The sequence below is a fragment of the Xiphophorus couchianus genome, chromosome 6 (assembly GCF_001444195.1).
Source record: "Xiphophorus couchianus chromosome 6, X_couchianus-1.0, whole genome shotgun sequence".
In the NCBI taxonomy this organism is placed as follows: Eukaryota; Metazoa; Chordata; class Actinopteri; order Cyprinodontiformes; family Poeciliidae; genus Xiphophorus; species Xiphophorus couchianus.
The window spans coordinates 659,631-679,312 of record NC_040233.1 but is presented as its reverse complement, the minus strand read 5'-3'; the positions used below and the strand labels follow the sequence as shown (position 1 = coordinate 679,312).

Below are 19,682 nucleotides of genomic sequence, written 5' to 3'. Positions count from 1 at the left end.
TATTGTTTTACTTAATTTTGCTATTGATTTTATTTAAGGTTTTCCATTCTTTTAGGTTGATTTCTTGTGGAATCAAAGGGGGGGGGGAGGGTTGTGGTGTCACACTTTAAACTTTAAGAACTTTGTGCTCTGAGAGTGTTGACTCACTTACTGAGGAACAAAAGATTGAGGGTTATTTTTTGAACTATGTATGAACTGTGCCTGCAGTGTAAATACAAGAGGATATGAAAGTAGGCAGTTGCAAAATGTTTTTGTATACCAGTGCTGTGTAGGAAGAGGTGACAATAAACTACACAAAGACAAGATGTGCATTTCTGTCACTTTATTAATTCAGTGTCTTCATCTTAAGATAGAAGAAATTTCCATAACGAGAGGTTACCACTTTAGCTCCTAATCCATGAAGCCCCCATACCTCTTTTTTCGCCCACTTCCATTTTCCCCAGATGTTTTTTGAGCTCTACCATTCTTGCTATTGTCCACAAGCCATTCAGGCCTTCCCACCCGCCTCATGAACCCTCCATAGCGCTTTTTAAGAGCATGACCCAAAAGTGCCTCAAGAAGATTGCCTTTTATCACATCCCCTTTAATATGGTGGTTGAAGCCTCCATACCTCTTCACCTCCTCCATTTCATCCCTAGTTTCCTCCATGTCATGATCTTTTGTAGCACCAATGATCTTTAAGATTCCCAGCCGAGTGTCCTCTTCCTCATTGTGGTTCTCCAGGTTATTCAGTGCCCTCTGGGCAGATGATGAACGACGAGACATGAAACCTCCATAACGTTTCATGAAACCACCATACTTTTTATCAATTTCATGTTTGGGTGAACGGACAGCCTCCTCAGTCATCATCTTCCAGTCCAGGCTTGGCTGTTGAAGGGGGTCAGCATCCACAGAAACACTGTCATCACTCTCAGTTAAAAAGTCCTGGCACATACGAAGTCTCTGGGTGTCCATCACACCTTCACACTCAAGAGAGCATGTCTGGAAGAAAAGAAAACACACTGTTAGAACTTTCACCAGGGTTTTTCCCAGCATATTAGAAGCCTGGCGGACTGCCAGGCTTTACTTGCCCAACCCACCGGGCAAAGTGTTCCTTGTTTTTGTTTTGATTTAAAAATAAGAAAAAATGTCGCTTATACACTGCTCAAAAAAATAAAGGGAACACTTAACACAATATAACTCCAAGTAAATCAAACTTCTGTGAAATCAAACTGTCCACTTAGGAAGCAGCACTGATTGACAATCAATTTCACGTGCTGTTGTGCAAATGGAATAGACAACAGGTGGAAATTATTGGCAATTAGCAAGACACACTCAATAAAGGAGTGGTTCTGCAGTTGGGACCACACACCACTTCTCAGTACCTATGCTGTCTGGCTGATGTTTTGGTCAGTTTTGAATGTTGGTGGTGCTTTCACACTCATGGTAGCATGAGACGGACTCCACAACCCACACAAGTGGCTCAGGTAGTGCAGCTCATCCAGGATGGCACATTAATGTGAGCTGTGGCAAGAAGGTTTGCTGTGTCTGTCAATGTAGTGTCCAGAGGCTGGAGGCGCTACCAGGAGACAGGCCAGTACACCAGGAGACATGGAGGAGGCCGTAGGAGGGAAACAACCCAGCAGCAGGACCGCTACCTCCGCCTTTGTGCAAGAAGGAAAAGTTTATGTCCGTATTCCTCGGTCGGACGGTGCATTAGTGTGCCAGTGGTTTAGCCCGTGGAGGAGATTTTGTGCTCGCCTCATATGTCACGCTAAACATCAATTTTTTGTTTTGGTTTGGTTTTTTGCGGCAACACAATGCATCAAACTGCGGCATGTCAAATGCTGTGTTTACTTACAGTCAGGCAGAGTTGCTGCGAAAACATGCCCTGTAAATCTGGAAAGCCAAAACATTCTCTGTGGCGCTTATTAAAGCCTCAATAGACACGAAATGGAAGAGCTACTAAAGCCACATAAATTAAATCTCCACGTTTGTATTTCTGCATCCATCAGAGAGATGCAGAATGCAGTGCATTTAGGTCATCATGTAGGGCCGCTCCAACGTTGTATGAAAAGAGTAGAAAATTTATTTAATGCTGGAGCCCTCCAGCACTAAATAAAATTGGTGCACAACATCAGCACCAATAACAGTGTTTCCACATAGATTTATGCCCCTTTTACACTGAAAAAGGAAGGGACATAGGCTTTGAGCTGTAGGCTTTGAGCCATGCCCCAATGTTTTCAATATAAAAGAGATACATTGTGAGATCCATTCAACTTCAGCACCCAGCTTGTGGACAATGCTTGTGAACCAGACCACTTAGGATGTAATGTGTTTGAACACAAACCAGGCATTACAATTACATCTCACTTTCCATTCAGGACAATGTCTTCTTAATGATAATGGAAGAAGGACTAACAAAGGACAAAGACAACAGCTGGATAGCACAATTACCATTCAAACTGCCACGCCAAGAGCTCCCTAACAACAGACTGCAGGGCCTGAAGCGGGTGATGTCACTTGTTCGCAACTTTGAAAGAAATGAGAAAATGAAGGAACACTTTTATGACTTTCATGGACAAAGTATTCAAAAACAAACATGCAGAAATTGCCCCTCCACTAAAAGATGGAGAGGAATGTTGGTATCTGCCACTATTAGGTGTTTACCACCCCCGTAAATCCAAACAGATCATGGTCGTCTTTGACAGTAGCGCCAAATACAAGGATGTATCATTGAACGAATCTTAACAATTCTCTGCTAGGTGTTTTAATGCGCTTCAGAAAGAAAGCTGTATCCTTTACAGCAGACACTGAACAGATGTTTTACTGTTTCAACGTTCATGAGCAAGACAGGAACTACTTGCGCTTTCTGTCTTTCTGTGACAATGACATTTCCAAGGATATTGTGGAGTTTAGGATGAAAGTTCATGTCTTTGGGAATAATTCATCACCAGCAGTGGCAATATATGGCTTGCATCAGTCTGTTTTAAACAGCGATCCAGATGTTATACAGTTTGTGACACAGGACTTCCACTTCGACGACGGACTCAGATCTCTTCCCACCATTCAAAAGACTGTGTCCCTACTCCAAAGAACCTGTGACACACTTGCAAAATCAAATCTCAGACTACATAAAATAGCAGCCAACAGAAAGGAAGTATTAGAGGCATTTCCTATCCAAGATCATGTTAAAGATTAAAAAAATCGTACACTCTGAAGCCGATTCAGTCCTCATGCAATGCAACCTGGGTCTCCTTTGGGACCTTGGTAAAGACTACTTCACCTTTCAAGTACCAGATGAGACAAGCCCTTTAAAAGAATAGGTGTTTTATCTACCATTAACAGCCTTTATGATCCATTAGGGTTTGTAGTGAAAGTCACTATATAAGGAAAGTCTATTCGGTGTGAACTTACAATTGAAAATGGAGACTGGGATGCTCCATTACCTCCAAAGATGGAAGAGTCTCTGGAAGGAATCACTTAAAGAACTATCTGACCGGACTATTCCCAAAGCATACACGGATATTTTTCCCTCAACAACGACAAAAAACTGTGTGTTTTCGGCCGCTTCTACTAAAGCCATAGTTGTATAGCTTATCTAAAAGTGACAGATGCAGAAGGAAACTGTCAAGTGGGATTTATTATGGGCAAGGCGAAGCTTGCACCATGCCCAGATCAGACCATACCAAGATTGGAGCTTAGTGCTGCCGGAGTGGTGCTTGCAGATCTTGTCGCAGATGAACTTGATCTTAAATGTGGTGTAGTCTACTACACCACATTCTACACAGACAAGAAAGTAGTCCTAGGTTATATCTATAATGAGACTAGGAGATTTTATGTCTATGTCAGTAACCGTGTAACCAGGATCCGCAGATTTTCTCAGCAAAGCCAGTGGCATTATGTAGCTAGCAGTCAGAAACCCGTGGATCACGCCACTCGTTCTGTTCCTGCATACCATCTACCCCTTAGTAACTGCTTCACTGGTCATGACTTTTTGCTCCAAAGTCAAAGGTTCCCAAACAACTCTTAAGTTCTTGTTGACCCTAGCATGGACTTGGATGTTAGACCAAAAGTAATTACTCTCAAAACTATAACCTCAACCAGGGAACATGGTTCTGCTAGGTTCAGCAAGTTTTCCACTTGAAGGTCTCTCACACATGCTCTTTCTAGACTATTGCATGTCAACTTCAAATCCCCACCAAGCATTAACAATCTCTGCTGTGGTTGGCATTACTGTGAGACAGGACTCACTGTGGACGAATTTAAAAAGACTCAAAACATGATTTGAGCAGTACACCAGGATGTGTATTCTGAAGAAATCAGGTGTGTACAAAAATATGAGAAGTTACCCAAAACCAGTACTCTTTAGAACTTAGACCCTTACCTGGATGAAAATGGACTCCTCAGAGTAGTTGGTCGCATCACTGACTCAAACTTGACTCATGGTGAAAAAAACCCACTTCTAGTTCCATTCCACTACCATCTTGCAGTTATTAAAGCACCACCACAATCAGGTTGATCATCTTGTAGCTTGTTTACAGAAGCTATAAACTCTGCAGCATGGTGGATAGTGGGTGGCAAAAGAAAGGTGAGCACAATCATCTACAATTATGTAACCTGCAAAAGACTTTGTGCTCCCCTGAGCACACAAAAAATGTCAAACCTTCCTCCAGACCATCTTGCAACAGACCCTCCGTTCACACATCCAGCTTTATTAATGCATTTAGTTGGTTTCTGGCTATAAAAGTACCTTTAAAAAAACTACTTGTTCTGATCGGGGTACCAATTTTGTAGGTCCACCATCCGGCGTCTCGGGGGGTAGCAGTACGGCACCAACACTGTTTATAGTGGGGATGGTGTGCTGCTGACCTCAACTCTGGATGTTGTGGGCCGGTGGGCAGAGTACTTTGAAGACCTCCTCAATCCCACCAACATGCCTTCCATTGAGGAAGCTGAGCTGGGCACTCTGGGTTGGGCTCTCCAATCTCTGGGGACGAGGTCACCGAGGTGGTTAAAAAGCTCCTCGGTGGCAAGGCCCTGGGGGTGGATGAGATCTGCCCGGAGTTCCTTAAGGCTCTGGATGTTGTAGGGTTGTGTTGGCTGACGCGACTCTGCAATATCGCATGGACATCGGGGGCAGTTCCCCTGGATTGGCAAACTGGGGTGTTGGTCCCCCTGTTCAAAAAGGGGGACCGGAGGGTGTGCTCCAATTATAGAGGGGTCACACTCTTAAGCCTCCCTGGCAAGGTCTATTCAGGGGTCCTGGAGAGGAGGGTCTGTCGGATAGTCAAACCTCGGATTCAGGAAGAGCAGTGTGGTTTTCGTGCTGGTCGTGGTACACTGGACCAGCTCTACACCCTCGGCAGGGTCCTGGAAGGTGCATGGGAGTTCGTCCAACCAGTCTACATGTGTTTTGTGGACTTGTGGAGGGAATCCGTTTTGGTGGCCTTAGGATCTCAGGTCTGCTTTTTGCGGATGATGTGGTCCTTTTGGCTTCATCAGATTGTGATCTGCAGCTCTCGCTGGAGCGGTTCGCAGCCGAGTGTGAAGCGGCCGGGATGGGGATCAGTGCCTCCAAATCCGAGGCCATGGTCTTGAGCTGGAAAAGGGTAGAGTGCCTTCTCTGGGTCGGGGGAGTGTCCTGCCCCAAGTGGAGGAGTTCAAGTATCTCGGGATCTTTTTCACGAATGAAGGAAGAAGGGAGCGGGAGATCGACAGGTGGATTGGCGCAGCGTCTGCCATCAAGCGGGCGCTGTACCGGTCCGTCGTGGTAAAGAGAGAGCTGAGCCCAAAAGCGAAGCTCTCGATTTACCAGTCGATCTACGTTCCCACCCTCATCTATGGTCATGAGCTTTGGGCCATGACCGAAAGAACGAGATCGTGGGTACAAGCGGCCGAAATGGGTTTTCTCCGTAGGGTGTCTGGGCTCTCCCTTAGAGATAGGGTGAGAAGCTCAGTCATCCGGGAGGGACTCAGAGTAGAGCCGCTGCTCCTTCACATCGAGAGGAGCCAGTTGAGGTGGCTTGGGCATCTGGTCAGGATGCCTCCTGGACGCCTCCCTGGTGAGGTGTTCCGGGCACGTCCCACCGAGAGGAGGCCCCAGGGAAGATCCAGGACACGCTGGAGGGACTATATCTCTGGGCTGGCCTGGGAACGCCTCGGGATTCCCCCGGAAGAGCTGGAAGAAGTGGCCGGGGAGAGGGAAGTCTGGGCCTCCCTTCTGAAGCTGCTACCCTGCGACCCAACCCCGGATAAGCAAAAGAAGATGGATGGATGGATGCATGGATGGATGGATGGTTCTGATCGGGGTACCAATTTTGGAGGTGCATGTAAGGAACTGAATATCCTGTTGAACTTGGACAAGGCAGTTCTACAGGCCTACTTAAAAGAAAATGGATGCACTTGGACCTTTAACTTGCCACATACTTCCCATTTTAGTGGGTCGTGGGAAAGAATGATAGATCTGCCCCGGAGAATATTGGACTCTATGTTTTTCAAACTCAAGACCACAAAGCTCACTGATGAAGTTCTCATCACCGTCATGGCAGAGGTGGCAGCTATTATAAATGCTAGACCTCTTGTCCCAGTTTCTTCAGACTCAGTACAGTGAACCCTTGTTTTTTGCGGCGGTTACGTTCCAAAAAGAACCCGCAATAGGCGAAATCCTCGAAGTAGTAACCTTTATTTTTTTTACAATTATTATACAATGAAGTATTCCATCATACATTGAAACCAAAGAACAAAACCTTTTTACAGGCCCAAGCATTTGTTTAACAAATAAAAAGTACTGTATAAACATTTTATTTTTTTTACAAATAACTACTGTACTGTAAAATAATAATTTTAAAATGAACTGAAGGCGGATTCCCGTGCCCGAATTGCGGAGATCAGCACCGCCCCATCGTGACCTGAGTCATTGGATTAGAACGGGAGAAAATAAAAAATGATTATGAAAAAAAACAAAACAAAGTACAGTAGGACAAATTGTGACTCGCGTGTATTTCACTGCTCTTCTGACTGAGCCGCTGCATCCTGACTCCGCTCTGTAGCGGGGTTTTTTTCCCTTTTTTTCTTCTAAAGCCCGCAGTGCAGGTGTGTTTTTTCGAGAGAAGAACATAGTTATCGGTAGTTGTTGTCGCTCTTTTTTCTTCTGGGCAAAAAGATTCTTATAAACCGACATGCCACCATCGATTATGTTAAATATGGCTAGCTGTTTTGCGTACGTGTACATATTATACCGTTGTTGCAACGTTGTTGACACACAGGTAGAGAAGAAGCGGAGAGACTGTTTAGCCAATCAGAATGCAGAACACAATGCAGGTGGAAATCCGCGAAGCAGCGAGACCACGAAAGGTGAACCGCGAAATAGCAGTACTCCGATGTTATTTTATTACTCATTCTGCTGCAAGTTGGCTCAATTTTGACGCGCAAGAGATAACCGGTAAAATCCGGTTTAGGATTTTCAAAATAAAAGATCCGGAAGTAGTTCATTACTTCTTGCGCGGCCCGGTACCAATTGGTCCGCCGACCGGTATCGGTCCGCGGCCCGGTGGTTGGGGACCACTGCTCTACGAGATATAAATATTTATTTACAGATGTACAAGACTATGTATGTATGGACTATAAGGGGTTGTAGCAAGAGATATAGATATTGTGTATAAATATAAATATGGGAGCTATATGCACAGATTATACAGAATATACAAGAATGTTAGGGAATGGATTATAGATAAATAATGGCAGATAAAATTTACAGGTTGTATGTGTGTGTGAAGAAAACAGTCTGGGGTGTGTGTGTGTGTGAGGATAGTCCATGTGTTATTGTTGTATGAGAGGATAGGGGAGTACAGTCCTTATAGTTTATGGTTTATGTCAGGAGGCGTTCAAAAGCGTGACAGCTGTGGGAAAGAAGCTGTTCCGGTGCCTGGTGGTTCTGGTCCGTAGGCTTCTGTAACGCCTCCCAGAGGGCAGGAGGGAAAAGAGTGTGTGTGCTGGGTGAGTGGAGTCCTTTGTGATTTTCCCTGCCCTTTTCAAACACCGCTTCCTGTAGATGTCCTTGATGGCAGGGAGCGGTGCCCCGGCGATATACTGGGCAGTTTTCACCACCCTCTGCAGCGCCTGCCGGTCGGAGACAGAGCAGTTCCCGTACCAAGCTGTAATACAGTTGGTGAGGATGCTCTCAATGGTGCAGCGGTAGACGTTCGTGAGGATCTCTGAGGACAGGTGGTTCTTCCTCAGGGTCCTCATGAAGAAGAGGCGCTGATGCGCCTTCTTAATGAGTTTGGAGCAGCTGGTCGTCCAAGTCAGGTCCTCGGTGATGTGGACTCCCAGGAACTTAGACTTAGACTGACTTTATTGTCATTTTGCATGCACAGGGTGTATACAGAACGAAATTTCATTGCATACGGCTCAGGACAATGTTTTGAGGTTCCAATGTTATGAGGTTACTCCAGAATAAAATAAAATAAAGTATAAAATATGAATATAAATATGAATATAAAATATAAAGTGCAGGAATGACAGTAAAATAGAAGTTATTTAGCTATGTACATGTGCAAGGTATGAAGTGGAGACCAGTTTTTGAGTGCAGTCCAGTTAAGAGTTCAGCAGTCTGATGGCAAGTGGGAAAAAGCTGTTTCGGAACCTGGTGGACCTGCACCAGATGCTGCGGAACCTCTTTCCAGAGAGCAGCAGGGAGAACAGTCCATGGTGGGGATGTGAGGGGTCACTGACGATGTTTCGCCCTCGGGACACGCAGTGCTGGGATGAAATGTCCTGAATGGAGGGAAGGGGGGCCCCGATGATCCTCTCTGCTGTCCGCACCACTCTCCTCACGTTTTTCCAGTCGGAGGCGCTGCAGCCTCCACACCACACAGAGAGGCAGCTGGTCAGAATGCTCTCTATGGTGCTTCTGTAGAACGTCTTGAGGATGGGCGGGGGCAGGTGTGCTCTTCTCATCCTCCGCAGGAAATACAAGCGTTTCTGTGCCCTCTTGACCAGAGACGTGGTGTTCACAGTCCAGGTGAGGTCGTTTGTGATGAACTTAAAGGTGTCCACATGCTCCACTATCCCCTTAATGTGGATGGGTGGATGTGGGTCAGCGTTCCTCCTGAAGTCCACGATAAGCTCCTTGGTCTTCTCGGTGTTCAGCTGCAGGTTGTTTTTGTCGCACCACTCAGCCAGACGGTCTACCTCCTCCCTGTAAGCGGCCTCGTCATTATCTCTGATGAGGCCGATCACCGTGGTGTCGTCTGCGAACTTGATGATGGCGTTAGAGCCATGGACAGGTCTGCAGTCGTAGGTGAAGAGGGAGTAGAGGAAGGGACTCATCACACAGCCTTGTGGCACTCCGGTGTTTTATGTCAGTAGGCGAAGTGTTGTTGTACTCAAAGACAGTCAAGTACCAAGAAATGAATGGCCTCCTGGACTCATAACTACAGTAAGGTGTTTTCAAGTAAAGATGATAAGAATACGTAAAGTAGAAGTTAAGGTAGCCAAAGCAGATGTTTCAAAGTTGTTTGTAAGACCTATCTCAGAGATAGTAGTTTGGGTTTCTTCATAAGATATACTGTTTCTGCTAAAACACTTAATTTGTGGTGTTTATTCATGCCAGACGGGGAGTGTTTTGTTGCAAAGTATATATATTATGGTTTTAGTAATTAAGTTCATTTATGTAGGTCAAAAAGGGGGAAAGCCTGCCCTCAAGTGTTCTTTTCAGGAATTGCAACCTAGCAACCTTTTGTTGTTTTGAAATAATATTGAACAGCAGTAACAGTCAAGGAGACAGTATGGCATTCATATCCGCTTTGTGATGTCTGGTTCGAATGCTAATGTGCAGACATCTTTCATTTATGGTCACATTGCCATTATGTATTGTGAAAATAATTATGTAAGATTGTTTCTGTGCTAGATGTAGCTTTCTAATGTGCTATTTAATTGCAAATAAGTTTTCTTTGTTGTGTAATTTAACCACGAGTAGGGAAATTACTTAATAAGGTGTCAGTAGCCCACATATAGATGTTTGACAGAAACTCAGTGTAAAAGTGTCATTTATTCTGCGCATACTCATATATTTACTGTATCTTTTGTCTTGTTTTCACTTTCACCCTTTTGATTGTCAATAAACCTGCTGACAACAGTCTTCGGTCTTAAGAGTTTTGATTCATATAAAAACTCTGAAGACCAAAGGTGTTAACTAGCTTTTGCATCAGACATGCACCACTAACAACATCATATAATTTAAAATTACTTAGCATTTTGTGGTGATCAAATATGACTGAAAATAGTTTATCCTAATGGAGACGATTTACACAGATTCATCTGAAATAGACAATTTCTTACTGGCAACATAATATTTATTTACAAAAGAAAATCACTTTTATGGTTAAAATCATTTGAAAACTGGGTAATTTTACATGTAGGCAGCTCTTGGCTACAACAGACAGCCAGACCCCTTCAGACCCAAATTTTTTCTAGTGGACCAAAAAAAATTTTTACTCAGCTGATTTTTACTCCTCTTAAGCTTAGAAATAAAGGGAAAAGGAGACATTTTTTTCTATCTCCATTGTTTTTTTTATGTCCATTGTAATGGACATCTCGACTAAGTAAGCGTACAATGCCATTGAAACTTCTATACTTTTCCCATAGAGTTTCATGTAATATCTAATTCAACCTTTTAAACTGGATGTCTGCTTTTTGTTTATCAGTGTGCATTGTCTGAATAGAGAATATATAATACAAAATGTTGTTTGGACTTCAGTAATGTGTCACTGAACTTTCAAATGCTTCAGCATTTGAAAGTTCATTATTGTAGTAATGTAAATGGATTACACAGTTACCAAACCGTTGACAAAGCATCAGCTTGCTGGGTATTTTCGTGTAATCTCTAATTTTTGATGAAGATCCTCGAAGCAGTTTCAGTGTGGCACAAAGCACAGTTGGATTTTACATGTGTTACAGTAGAAGTGCGTTTTTCCTGTGTATTACGGCTTCTTGATGGGCATGGACTTTTTTCCGAGATTTTTGTGTGGTACAGACTGATCATTAACAAATCACAAACTGGCTATGAAATGAAGCCTACGCGCAAATTCAAACTGGAAGACTCTTTAGCCCCACCTGCATCATCCAATCGGCGCGCCCCGCTCATCGCCGCCGACCTATCAACGCTGGACCAAGCCACGTCACATCCAATCACCGACCAAGGCCCAGTTGATAAGGACCTCCATCCATGGCATCTTCTGCATTCCAGCTGCGCTCAACCCTCCTCCACCCCTTCTCCACCTCCACTCTTCAAACTCGCATCCTTCACCGACCTCCACCACCGTGTCGAGTCCCGGGGGATGACATTCCTAACCTACATCGGGAATGCTCATCCGAGCTTATTGCAATTCACAGCTCGATGTCCTCAGCGGGGGCCCGAGCGCCAAAGAACTTTAAATTCATGCATGTCAATAAACCTTTTTAATCGCTGTTTCTTCAGTCTGAGTCTCTCCAGATTGAAATGCTCATACATGCTTCTTTCTTTGCACAGTAACACTAAATAATTAGGTATTGAACAACATACACAACCTCCTGATGTCCATTGGGATGGACATTCAACTTTTAAAAAATCCTACGATTTCATGATAGAAAAAAAAATGTAAATACCTTCAAATACTATGACTGGAAATACTTAAAATTATATGGAGAGTAATGTGCTTGGCTGCTATGAACATAAATTAAAATTTTTGATGGAAAACAGATGCTTACTCCTCCCCGTCTCTCGTTTCATTCACATGCTCGTCTTGTCTGATGCCTGAAAATCACTAGCACCAAGTTAAGAGTCTAAACTTCATTGTTTTTGTTTAATAGGAAACCAATCTGTAAGATCCATCATGCAAATAACAAATTCCTTTTTTTTATTGGTTTAATTCCAGGAAAATATCATGTCCATTCCAGGGAAAGAGGGGTCTGAAAGAGAAGAGGGTTACCAAAATGGTGGCAGCATAGTTCCAATGAAAAGCAGCAGTCAAGGTGACAATGATGTGGGTATGTCTATGGGATAGGATGTACTAGATAGCATGCTTATATTTTAAATATATTTCTAGATATTTATGCATTTCAATTGCTTCTTTAATTCCTGTTCCTTTTCATCATCAGTTACTGTGTAATATAAATGGTGTGAGCAATTACAGTTGTGGTCAAAAGTTTACATACACTTGTAAAAAACATAATGTCATGGCTGCCTTGAGTTTCCAATAAGTTCTACAACTCTTATTTTTCTGTGATAGAGTGATCGGAACACATACCTGTTTGTCACAAAAAACAGTCATAAAGTTTGGTTCTTTCATAAATTTATTATGGGTCTGCTGAAAATGTCACCAAATCTGCTGGGTCAAAAATATACATACAGCAACATTAGTATTTGGTTGCATGTCCCTTGGCCATTTTCACGGCAACTAGGCGCTTTTGGTAGCCATCCACAAGCTCCTGGCAAGCTTCAGGTCGAATGTTTGACCACTCTTCTTGACAGAATTGGTGCAGTTCAGCTAAATGTGATGGTTTTCTTGCATGAACCTGTTTCTTTAGCACTGTCCACATGTTCTCAATGGGGTTTAAGTCAGGACTTTGGGAAGGCCATTCTAAAACCTTAATTCTAGCCTGGTTTAGCCATTCCTTTACCACTTTTGATGTGTGTTTTGGGTCATTGTCCTGTTGGAACACCCAACTGCGCCCAAGACCCAACCTTCGGGCTGATGGTTTTAAGTTTTCCTGCAGAATTTGGAGGTAATCCTCCTTCTTCATTATCCCATTTACTTTCTGCAAAGAACCAGTTCCACTGGCAGCAAAACAGCCCCAGAGCATAATACTACCACCACCATGCTTGACAGTAGGCATGGTGTTCCTGGGATTAAAGGCCTCACCTTTTCTCCTCCAAACATATTGCTGGGTGTTGTGGCCAAACAGCTCAATTTTTGTTTCGTCTGACCACAGAACTTTCCTCCAGAAGGTTTTATCTTTGTCCATGTGATCAGCAGCAAACTTCAGCCGAGTCTTAAGGTGCCTTTTCTGTAGCAAGGGCTTCTTTCTTGCACGGCAGCCTTTCAGTCCATGGCGATGTAAAACACGCTTGACTGTGGAGACTGACACCTGTGTTCCATCAGCTTCCAAATCCTTGCAGACCTGCTTTTTGGTGATTCTTGGTTGACTCTTGACCATCCTGACCAATCTCCTCTCGGCAGCATGTGATAGCTTGCGTTTTCTTCCTGATCGTGGCAGTGACACAACTGTTCCATGCACTTTATACTTGCGAATAATTGTCTGCACAGTTGCTCTTGGGACCTGTAGCTGCTTTGAAATGGCTCCAAGTGACTTCCCTGACTTGTTCAAGTCAATAATTCGCTTTTTCAGATCCACACTGAGTTCCTTTGACTTTCCCATTGTAGCTTTTATGGCTGAGTCTAATGAGCCCTATTTAAATGGGCTCATGAGAAGTCAACAGCTGTAGTCAATCAGAATCACTTACAAGAAGTGAAGAGGCCATGACATGAAGCTAATTTGATTGACACAACTCTCTACATCACCAAAATTGACAATTTATGTTGCTGTATGTATATTTTTGACCCAGCAGATTTGGTGACATTTTCAGCAGACCCATAATAAATTTATAAAAGAACCAAACTTTATGACTGTTTTTTGTGACAAACAGGTATGTGTTCCGATCACTCTATCACAGAAAAATAAGAGTTGTAGAACTTATTGGAAACTCAAGACAGCCATGACATTATGTTTTTTACAAGTGTATGTAAACCTTTGACCACAACTGTAAGTGGTTTTATGTCCCAAAAAGTAGCATTGTTACTTGTTGATTCACTTGTGCTGGAGTGAAATAATTTGTTGCTATCCCTAATTTTGCAAGGCAATATGACAATATGACATGACTGTGCTTTTCAGCACAGAGGAAAAGTGGTGCAGAGAAAAGGAAAAGATACATCAAATCCTGCTTAGTGGATGCTGTGAGAGGCTTCTGAATCACAAAGAAAATTGCACAAGTTTACAGTACTTATTTTTTTCTCCATAAGTATAATATGATACTATGTGACAAAGGAAAGGCAAAAAAACATGTTCATAGTTAACAGCTATGAGCAACATAAGCCTAGAGATTCTCATGAGGCTTTTAAAAACCTCAAAAAATGTCTTTTAAAAACATTATTCAGTAATAATGCCATTGTTCCTGAAAAACATTGTTTCCATGAGGTTACAACCAAACACCACATAGTAACGATGACACGCCATGTTACAACCAGAGCATTAACTGTAACCACTAAATCCCAGCTGCTGCACTTTGTCAAGACAGCAAATCTCAGAGTACGACTGGATTTGACTTAAAACTGTCAACAGAGAAATTGCTTTGATTGCCCTGACAGGATTCGTACTGAGCTTTCATAGCTGTAGGCATATGAAGACCAACTAATGAACAGGAAAATTGAACTGAATGAGGACATAATACTACCTGATAATGACGGCCAAATGAAGCCTCGTGAAGCAATGAAGCTTCCAGCCCATTGCTTTGCCTAAAGGTTCATTACTCTGTGGTTCATAACATCTGCTGCTGAAACTGTGGGCACACTTGCAAAGCAAGTCAGTCAATGCTCTCCTTATGCATTGCAGGGCAGTTTTGTCACTCAGATCTACATTCTTCAAAAAAATAGTAAATGCAATATTGTCACAGTTTTTGTCAAACTCTTGTTCAGTAGCAGGAGAGTCAATTAAATCCTCTTTAACTGTAATCTTGTTTAGTTATTAAAATGATTTGTAGCCAAACTAATCCTGGAATATGTTGACTGTCAGTGGCAGTTTTCTTTGAGTTGTGATTTGCCTCCTGAAAAACTGGAATTCTTCAAAACTCCCCTTTTTCTTGGATTTCTAGTTTTCTCTCTGATCTGATCCCTTGCATTTTTACTCACCAGGACAGGATTTTACTCTTCCAACAGCTTTAATCAGTTTCTGTTGTGCAAGACTGATATATCGTTACTGATCAAAATAATAATGGAAATTTCCACAAGGTGAACATTTTGGAGGTGAAGGGGTTCATTATTTTTATTTAAGAATCTTGTGAATGATCATCTCAAAGTATTCCCAGATGTCAGAGATTTTCTTCTCCATTTCAATCAAGTTTATTTGTGTAGAACATTTCAGCAACAAAGCAGTTCAAAGTGATTAACATAATAAAAACACTCAAATATAAAGTCATAAAATACACCACAATCAAAAATTGAGAAAACCAGTAACAAACATTACATTTTGATGACTGCCATCATCAAAATCATTAATACACATCAAATATGTTGGTCAATGTTGCTTTATGTTGATCAGTGTTATTTCAGCCACTGTTAAAGACAAATACTCTCCTCTGATGTGCGACCAAATACAATAACCCATGAAGCAGCAGGGCTTTCAAGCTTTTATTTTGAAAACCGACACGAAAAATAAAGCAGTCAAGTGACCCATGCAATGTGAGGCGCCGTTTATTGCCAGTCACGTGGTTTTTTAGCAAGACAAGCATCAAAGTGTGGCTTCATCTGACACGCTCCCTTTTTACTAGGTACACGCCTCAAAGCCTGGCTTCAGATTTCTCATCACTACTACCTGAGATCCAGGGAGAATGAATTAGTGCCCTCTGCTGGCAAACACATAGAAAATACAAGGAATACTAAATAAGCAGTAAATCCAGGATAACTAAATAAATTGTGGATTGGAGTTTCCTGTGGTAAATGAGCCTGCCTGGACAAGGTGGTAAAAAGATTCTGACTTTTTTATGACATTTCTACTATGTTCAGTGAAGTCATACATTATTCATGTGATTATATATAAATTAATTATTCTCCAAATAAAACACTACATGCTTACATGATTGGGTGATAGGGTATCTGGAGGGCAAAACCAAATGAAGAATGATCAGAGTGGATTACACAATGACATATGGGATATTCACAAATACATGTTTTAAGTAAAGGTTTGATTTTCTTTAAAAATGCGAGTATAATGGGGTTTTTTTATAAAGAAATGACGGACATAAAAGCAGGCATCAGAAGGGAAGATCACTCACCAGTGTTTAGAATTAATGAGTATGCACACTAATTTATTGTTTTAATCATCAACCCACTGAGTAAAATGTAAATGGTATATCTTTTCCATATAAACATCCCCTTTTAACCTCACCTACTGTATATTGTGCAGAGAGCTTTACTCCGTGTTTGTAATTCACTCCCTCTCACAGACACGGTGAACACTCAATGTTCCTTTTCATTCATGAAGGTATATATTTTAAATCGTCTCAGTATTTTACTGAGATTTTAACTTCGAAGAGAATAATGAAAACAATGCACTAAAGTGCAAAGAGAAAGAGAAGAAGAAAAGATGAGTGTTCAAGTATAAAAAAGAGAAACCACTAAGACGAAAACCTGCCTCCATATGAGAACAATGTCATAGAGTTTTGTGTGCCTAATTTTTTTTTGTTTTTTCTAAATGTAGCTTAGAAAAAATTAACATACTAATTTTTTATGATATTATTTAATATATTTTATAATGATTATCCTTGATGAGTTTGACAATGGCATTTGAAAATATGTAATGTCTGGTGCTTATGATTAGTTATTGTATTATGTTTTTATTATGTAAAATGCTATGGACTGTCTCATTGCTAAAATGTTCATACAAATAAACTTAACTTTCTCACTGGTATCATTAGTTTAATATATTGGACATTGCTACCACAAACATACAACAGACATTATATAATAATAACGTAGTTGAAAAATTAATTTTAAGAATAAGCCACAAAGGAATGAAAGAATGAGGAAATAAGGATAGTTGAAAAAACAACAAACTGAACTGCTTTTTTGAAACCATAACCATAAAACTTGTACATGAACCACCACAGAATTTTCTTTGAGTAATAAAGTATCTATCTATCTATCTATCTATCTATCTATCTACCTATCTATCTAGAACCAATATAAAATGTAGTCATTAATTGCTTTGTACTTAGGTATGAAAACATTCTTGTGTATGTTTGAAGTGATTAAGTGATCAAATTGTCTCTCCCGCTCTCTATCTCCCTAGAAGATCAAATGAATGTATTACTACAATACCTGAGTTGAGAAAGCAGATACTTGTCCTTGCAGACTGTACACACAACGTGCGCACTCCGTCCCGCAGTCTGTTCCAGCCACCAGCAACACGCATGTTCCCGCAAGCAACATCCACAGGCAGCTGCACTGAGCGATTACAGCCATCGGCTAGGGACGGGAAATCACAGCAGTTATTTTCATTACTGCTCTGATTGAGTGTTCTGCTATGAATTTCATAAAACAGCTCAAGTAAAGCACGAACCTGATATACATTAACTGATGATTTAACAACTATCAACTTCCTATACTATTATTATTTATCTATTTTCAAGGCAATCACAAGCTCTCTGCATAATTTGTAGTCTAAATTATTTATTAGACTAAAGTGATATTTGCCTATATGATGTGCATAAAAGTCACTGTGTCTCATTTGTTGATATTGTATGTAAAAAAAAAACCCCACTAAGTTCTCGTAGCTAACAATTGTGGCTGTAAATAAGGAAATATATTTGCGTCTTACCTCTGATGGAGTGAAAACAAGTTTTTCTACAATTTCTCTCCAACTAGGGATGAAAAGAAGGCGGGAGACTTGCGTCTGTGTTTGATTAATCTGTGCATGAAACGGTCTCTCCGCAGGTGTTTCTACACGAGCTGATCCACGAACAGAGAGGTCCAACTTATCTCCGACGAACTCAACCTCAACGGGCAGCCAGTGAGCTGAACCTGATGCAGTGTTGCAGCGGGGTGTTCGCCAGCTTTTTAAACTACGTTCTGGGCCTTACGTCACCGAATATAAAACTGCAGGGAGGAGATAAGTCCGTGACGTTGCAGCCCACTCACCTCCACCCCAGAAACCCCGGAGCTCACCGCAACACGACCGTGTTCTCTTTTCTGTCACGCATGCTCTTTAATCCTTTTAACCATGACTTACAAAAATAAGTTAATCTTACTAAGCTACCAGCAAAATGCACTAATGACTTATATTTATGAAGTAACAATTACTTACATGATGAAAAACACAAGGTACTTATTGCTTTTGACAGAATTACTTTATTTAGAGTTGAGCTCAGGGCCGGCCCAAGCATAAGCAAACCAGGCAGTCGCTTCGCAATTCAGTCGGTAATTAAGCAATATTATCACATAGAAATCAATACTGAAAAAAAGGAAAAAAATCGGTTCCACTTCAGCCCTAGTGGCTGATATTTTCATAGCTATTTTAAGACCATCAAAAAACTTTGAGGTGACTCATTAATTGAATGTCCACAACATCATTTAGATTTTCTTTATGCTAAATATTTTATTAGTAAGGCAGTTTTTCAAGGGTCACTTGAATTCAATATCAGAAATAATCAAATAAGTAAAATCAATCATCTAGTCTATCTTTCCCTACTGCTGACACTGAGAACTAAAAAGGGAACCTTTGAGAGAGACGGACAGAGTTTGGCGTTTCGAACCCCAGACCTGGCCTGATGATGAAGAAGGTGTTGCAGCAGTAGGAGGAAGTTGATCGATGAAGGCCGGGATCTCTGTAGGTCTGATGAACTTCTTCTCCGCATGGATGGTGAGGTCACACAGGACTTGGGTGCTGGCAGGAGGGAAGGCACCAGTTCTTCTTCTTTGCCTTTGTTCTTTGTCTTTGCCATTATCTTCATCTTTGGGGTCTGAACCCAGCCGATGAGAGAAGTGCGATGTGAAGCCACATGTTGCAGGGCTGACCGGTTGGTCCCCATGAGCAGGACAGTCTTCAGCTCTGTGGCCCCGGCTCTTCTTCAGCTCCAGAGTTCTTTGTCCATCTGGATCTTGGCTCGAAGCTGCCCGGAGGATCCAACCAAAGGTTCCTCTTTTGCACCCACCTTTTATAGGGTTTATCCAGCCTTTTGGTGCGTTTGCATTGGCTAGCACTGATGCTGTGCTTGTTTCATTGGTTGACTGCTTAGACAGATGATCTCATATCCATCACTGTCTTAAGAGATATTATATCCTGATGTCTGTGCTAATATCTCAGGGTTGCTCAACCTCCTATGTCCATTGCCTGCACAACCCTTTCTCTGAAACGTTTACGTTGTTCAACAACCTGTTTCCAAATAAGGCGTTGATTATTTCTGCTCTCCTGTCGGTTCCCCTTTTTCCCCTAACCTTTCACCTACCATCTACCTTCAACATATCAGTGATCTTTAATTGCAGTTATACCTTTTTACACCATTTCAAGTTCAATGTCAAGATCACATATATAACTTCTTTAGCTTCTCTGATTTAGCATTCATTTATAATTTTATAACCATAACTTATTAATTACTCTTATTATAATCTTAATGTGAGTTATTACAGATGTTTTTTTCTGAAAATAAACCAAGAATAATCCATGATTCTAATTATTTGATACCAAAGTTACAGTTACTTGTTTTTCTTGTAAGTGTACCCACAAGTGTAAGTGTAAGTATTATTACAAGTAAACCAATATTAATATAAGTATTTTACTTTGAATCTTATCCAATTACTCAAAAATGTTTAGATTTCATTCTTTAAAACTTTCATGCTTTAAACTAAGGAATAGTCTCAGCTATTTTTATAAATCTGCAGGCTGGAAAC

At 41.5% G+C, this 19,682-nt stretch overlaps 1 protein-coding gene across 1 annotated transcript; it reads right to left on the bottom strand.

Annotated features, from left to right (window-relative positions):
- Positions 1–307: 307 nt before the first annotated feature.
- Positions 308–17,872, bottom strand: penka (proenkephalin a). Its single transcript, XM_028021759.1, has 3 exons — positions 17,614–17,872; positions 17,115–17,261; positions 308–981 (listed from the first exon to the last, which is right to left on the bottom strand). The coding sequence occupies exons 2-3, from the start codon at positions 17,256–17,258 to the stop codon at positions 391–393; spliced, it is 735 nt and encodes a 244-aa protein (XP_027877560.1). The 5' UTR covers positions 17,259–17,261; positions 17,614–17,872; the 3' UTR covers positions 308–390.
- Between the last annotated feature and the right edge of the window lie 1,810 nt (positions 17,873–19,682).

What these genes read in the sequence shown, in the direction of transcription:
- penka (XM_028021759.1), bottom strand. Translation starts at nt 17,258, where the DNA reads ATGGCTGTAATCGCTCAGTGCAGCTGCCTGTGGATGTTGCTTGCGGGA. An exon ending in TATCTGCTTTCTCAACTCAG is followed by an intron (nt 982 to 17,114) that starts GTATTGTAGTAA and finishes CTTTTCTTCCAG; the next exon opens with ACATGCTCTCTTGAGTGTGA.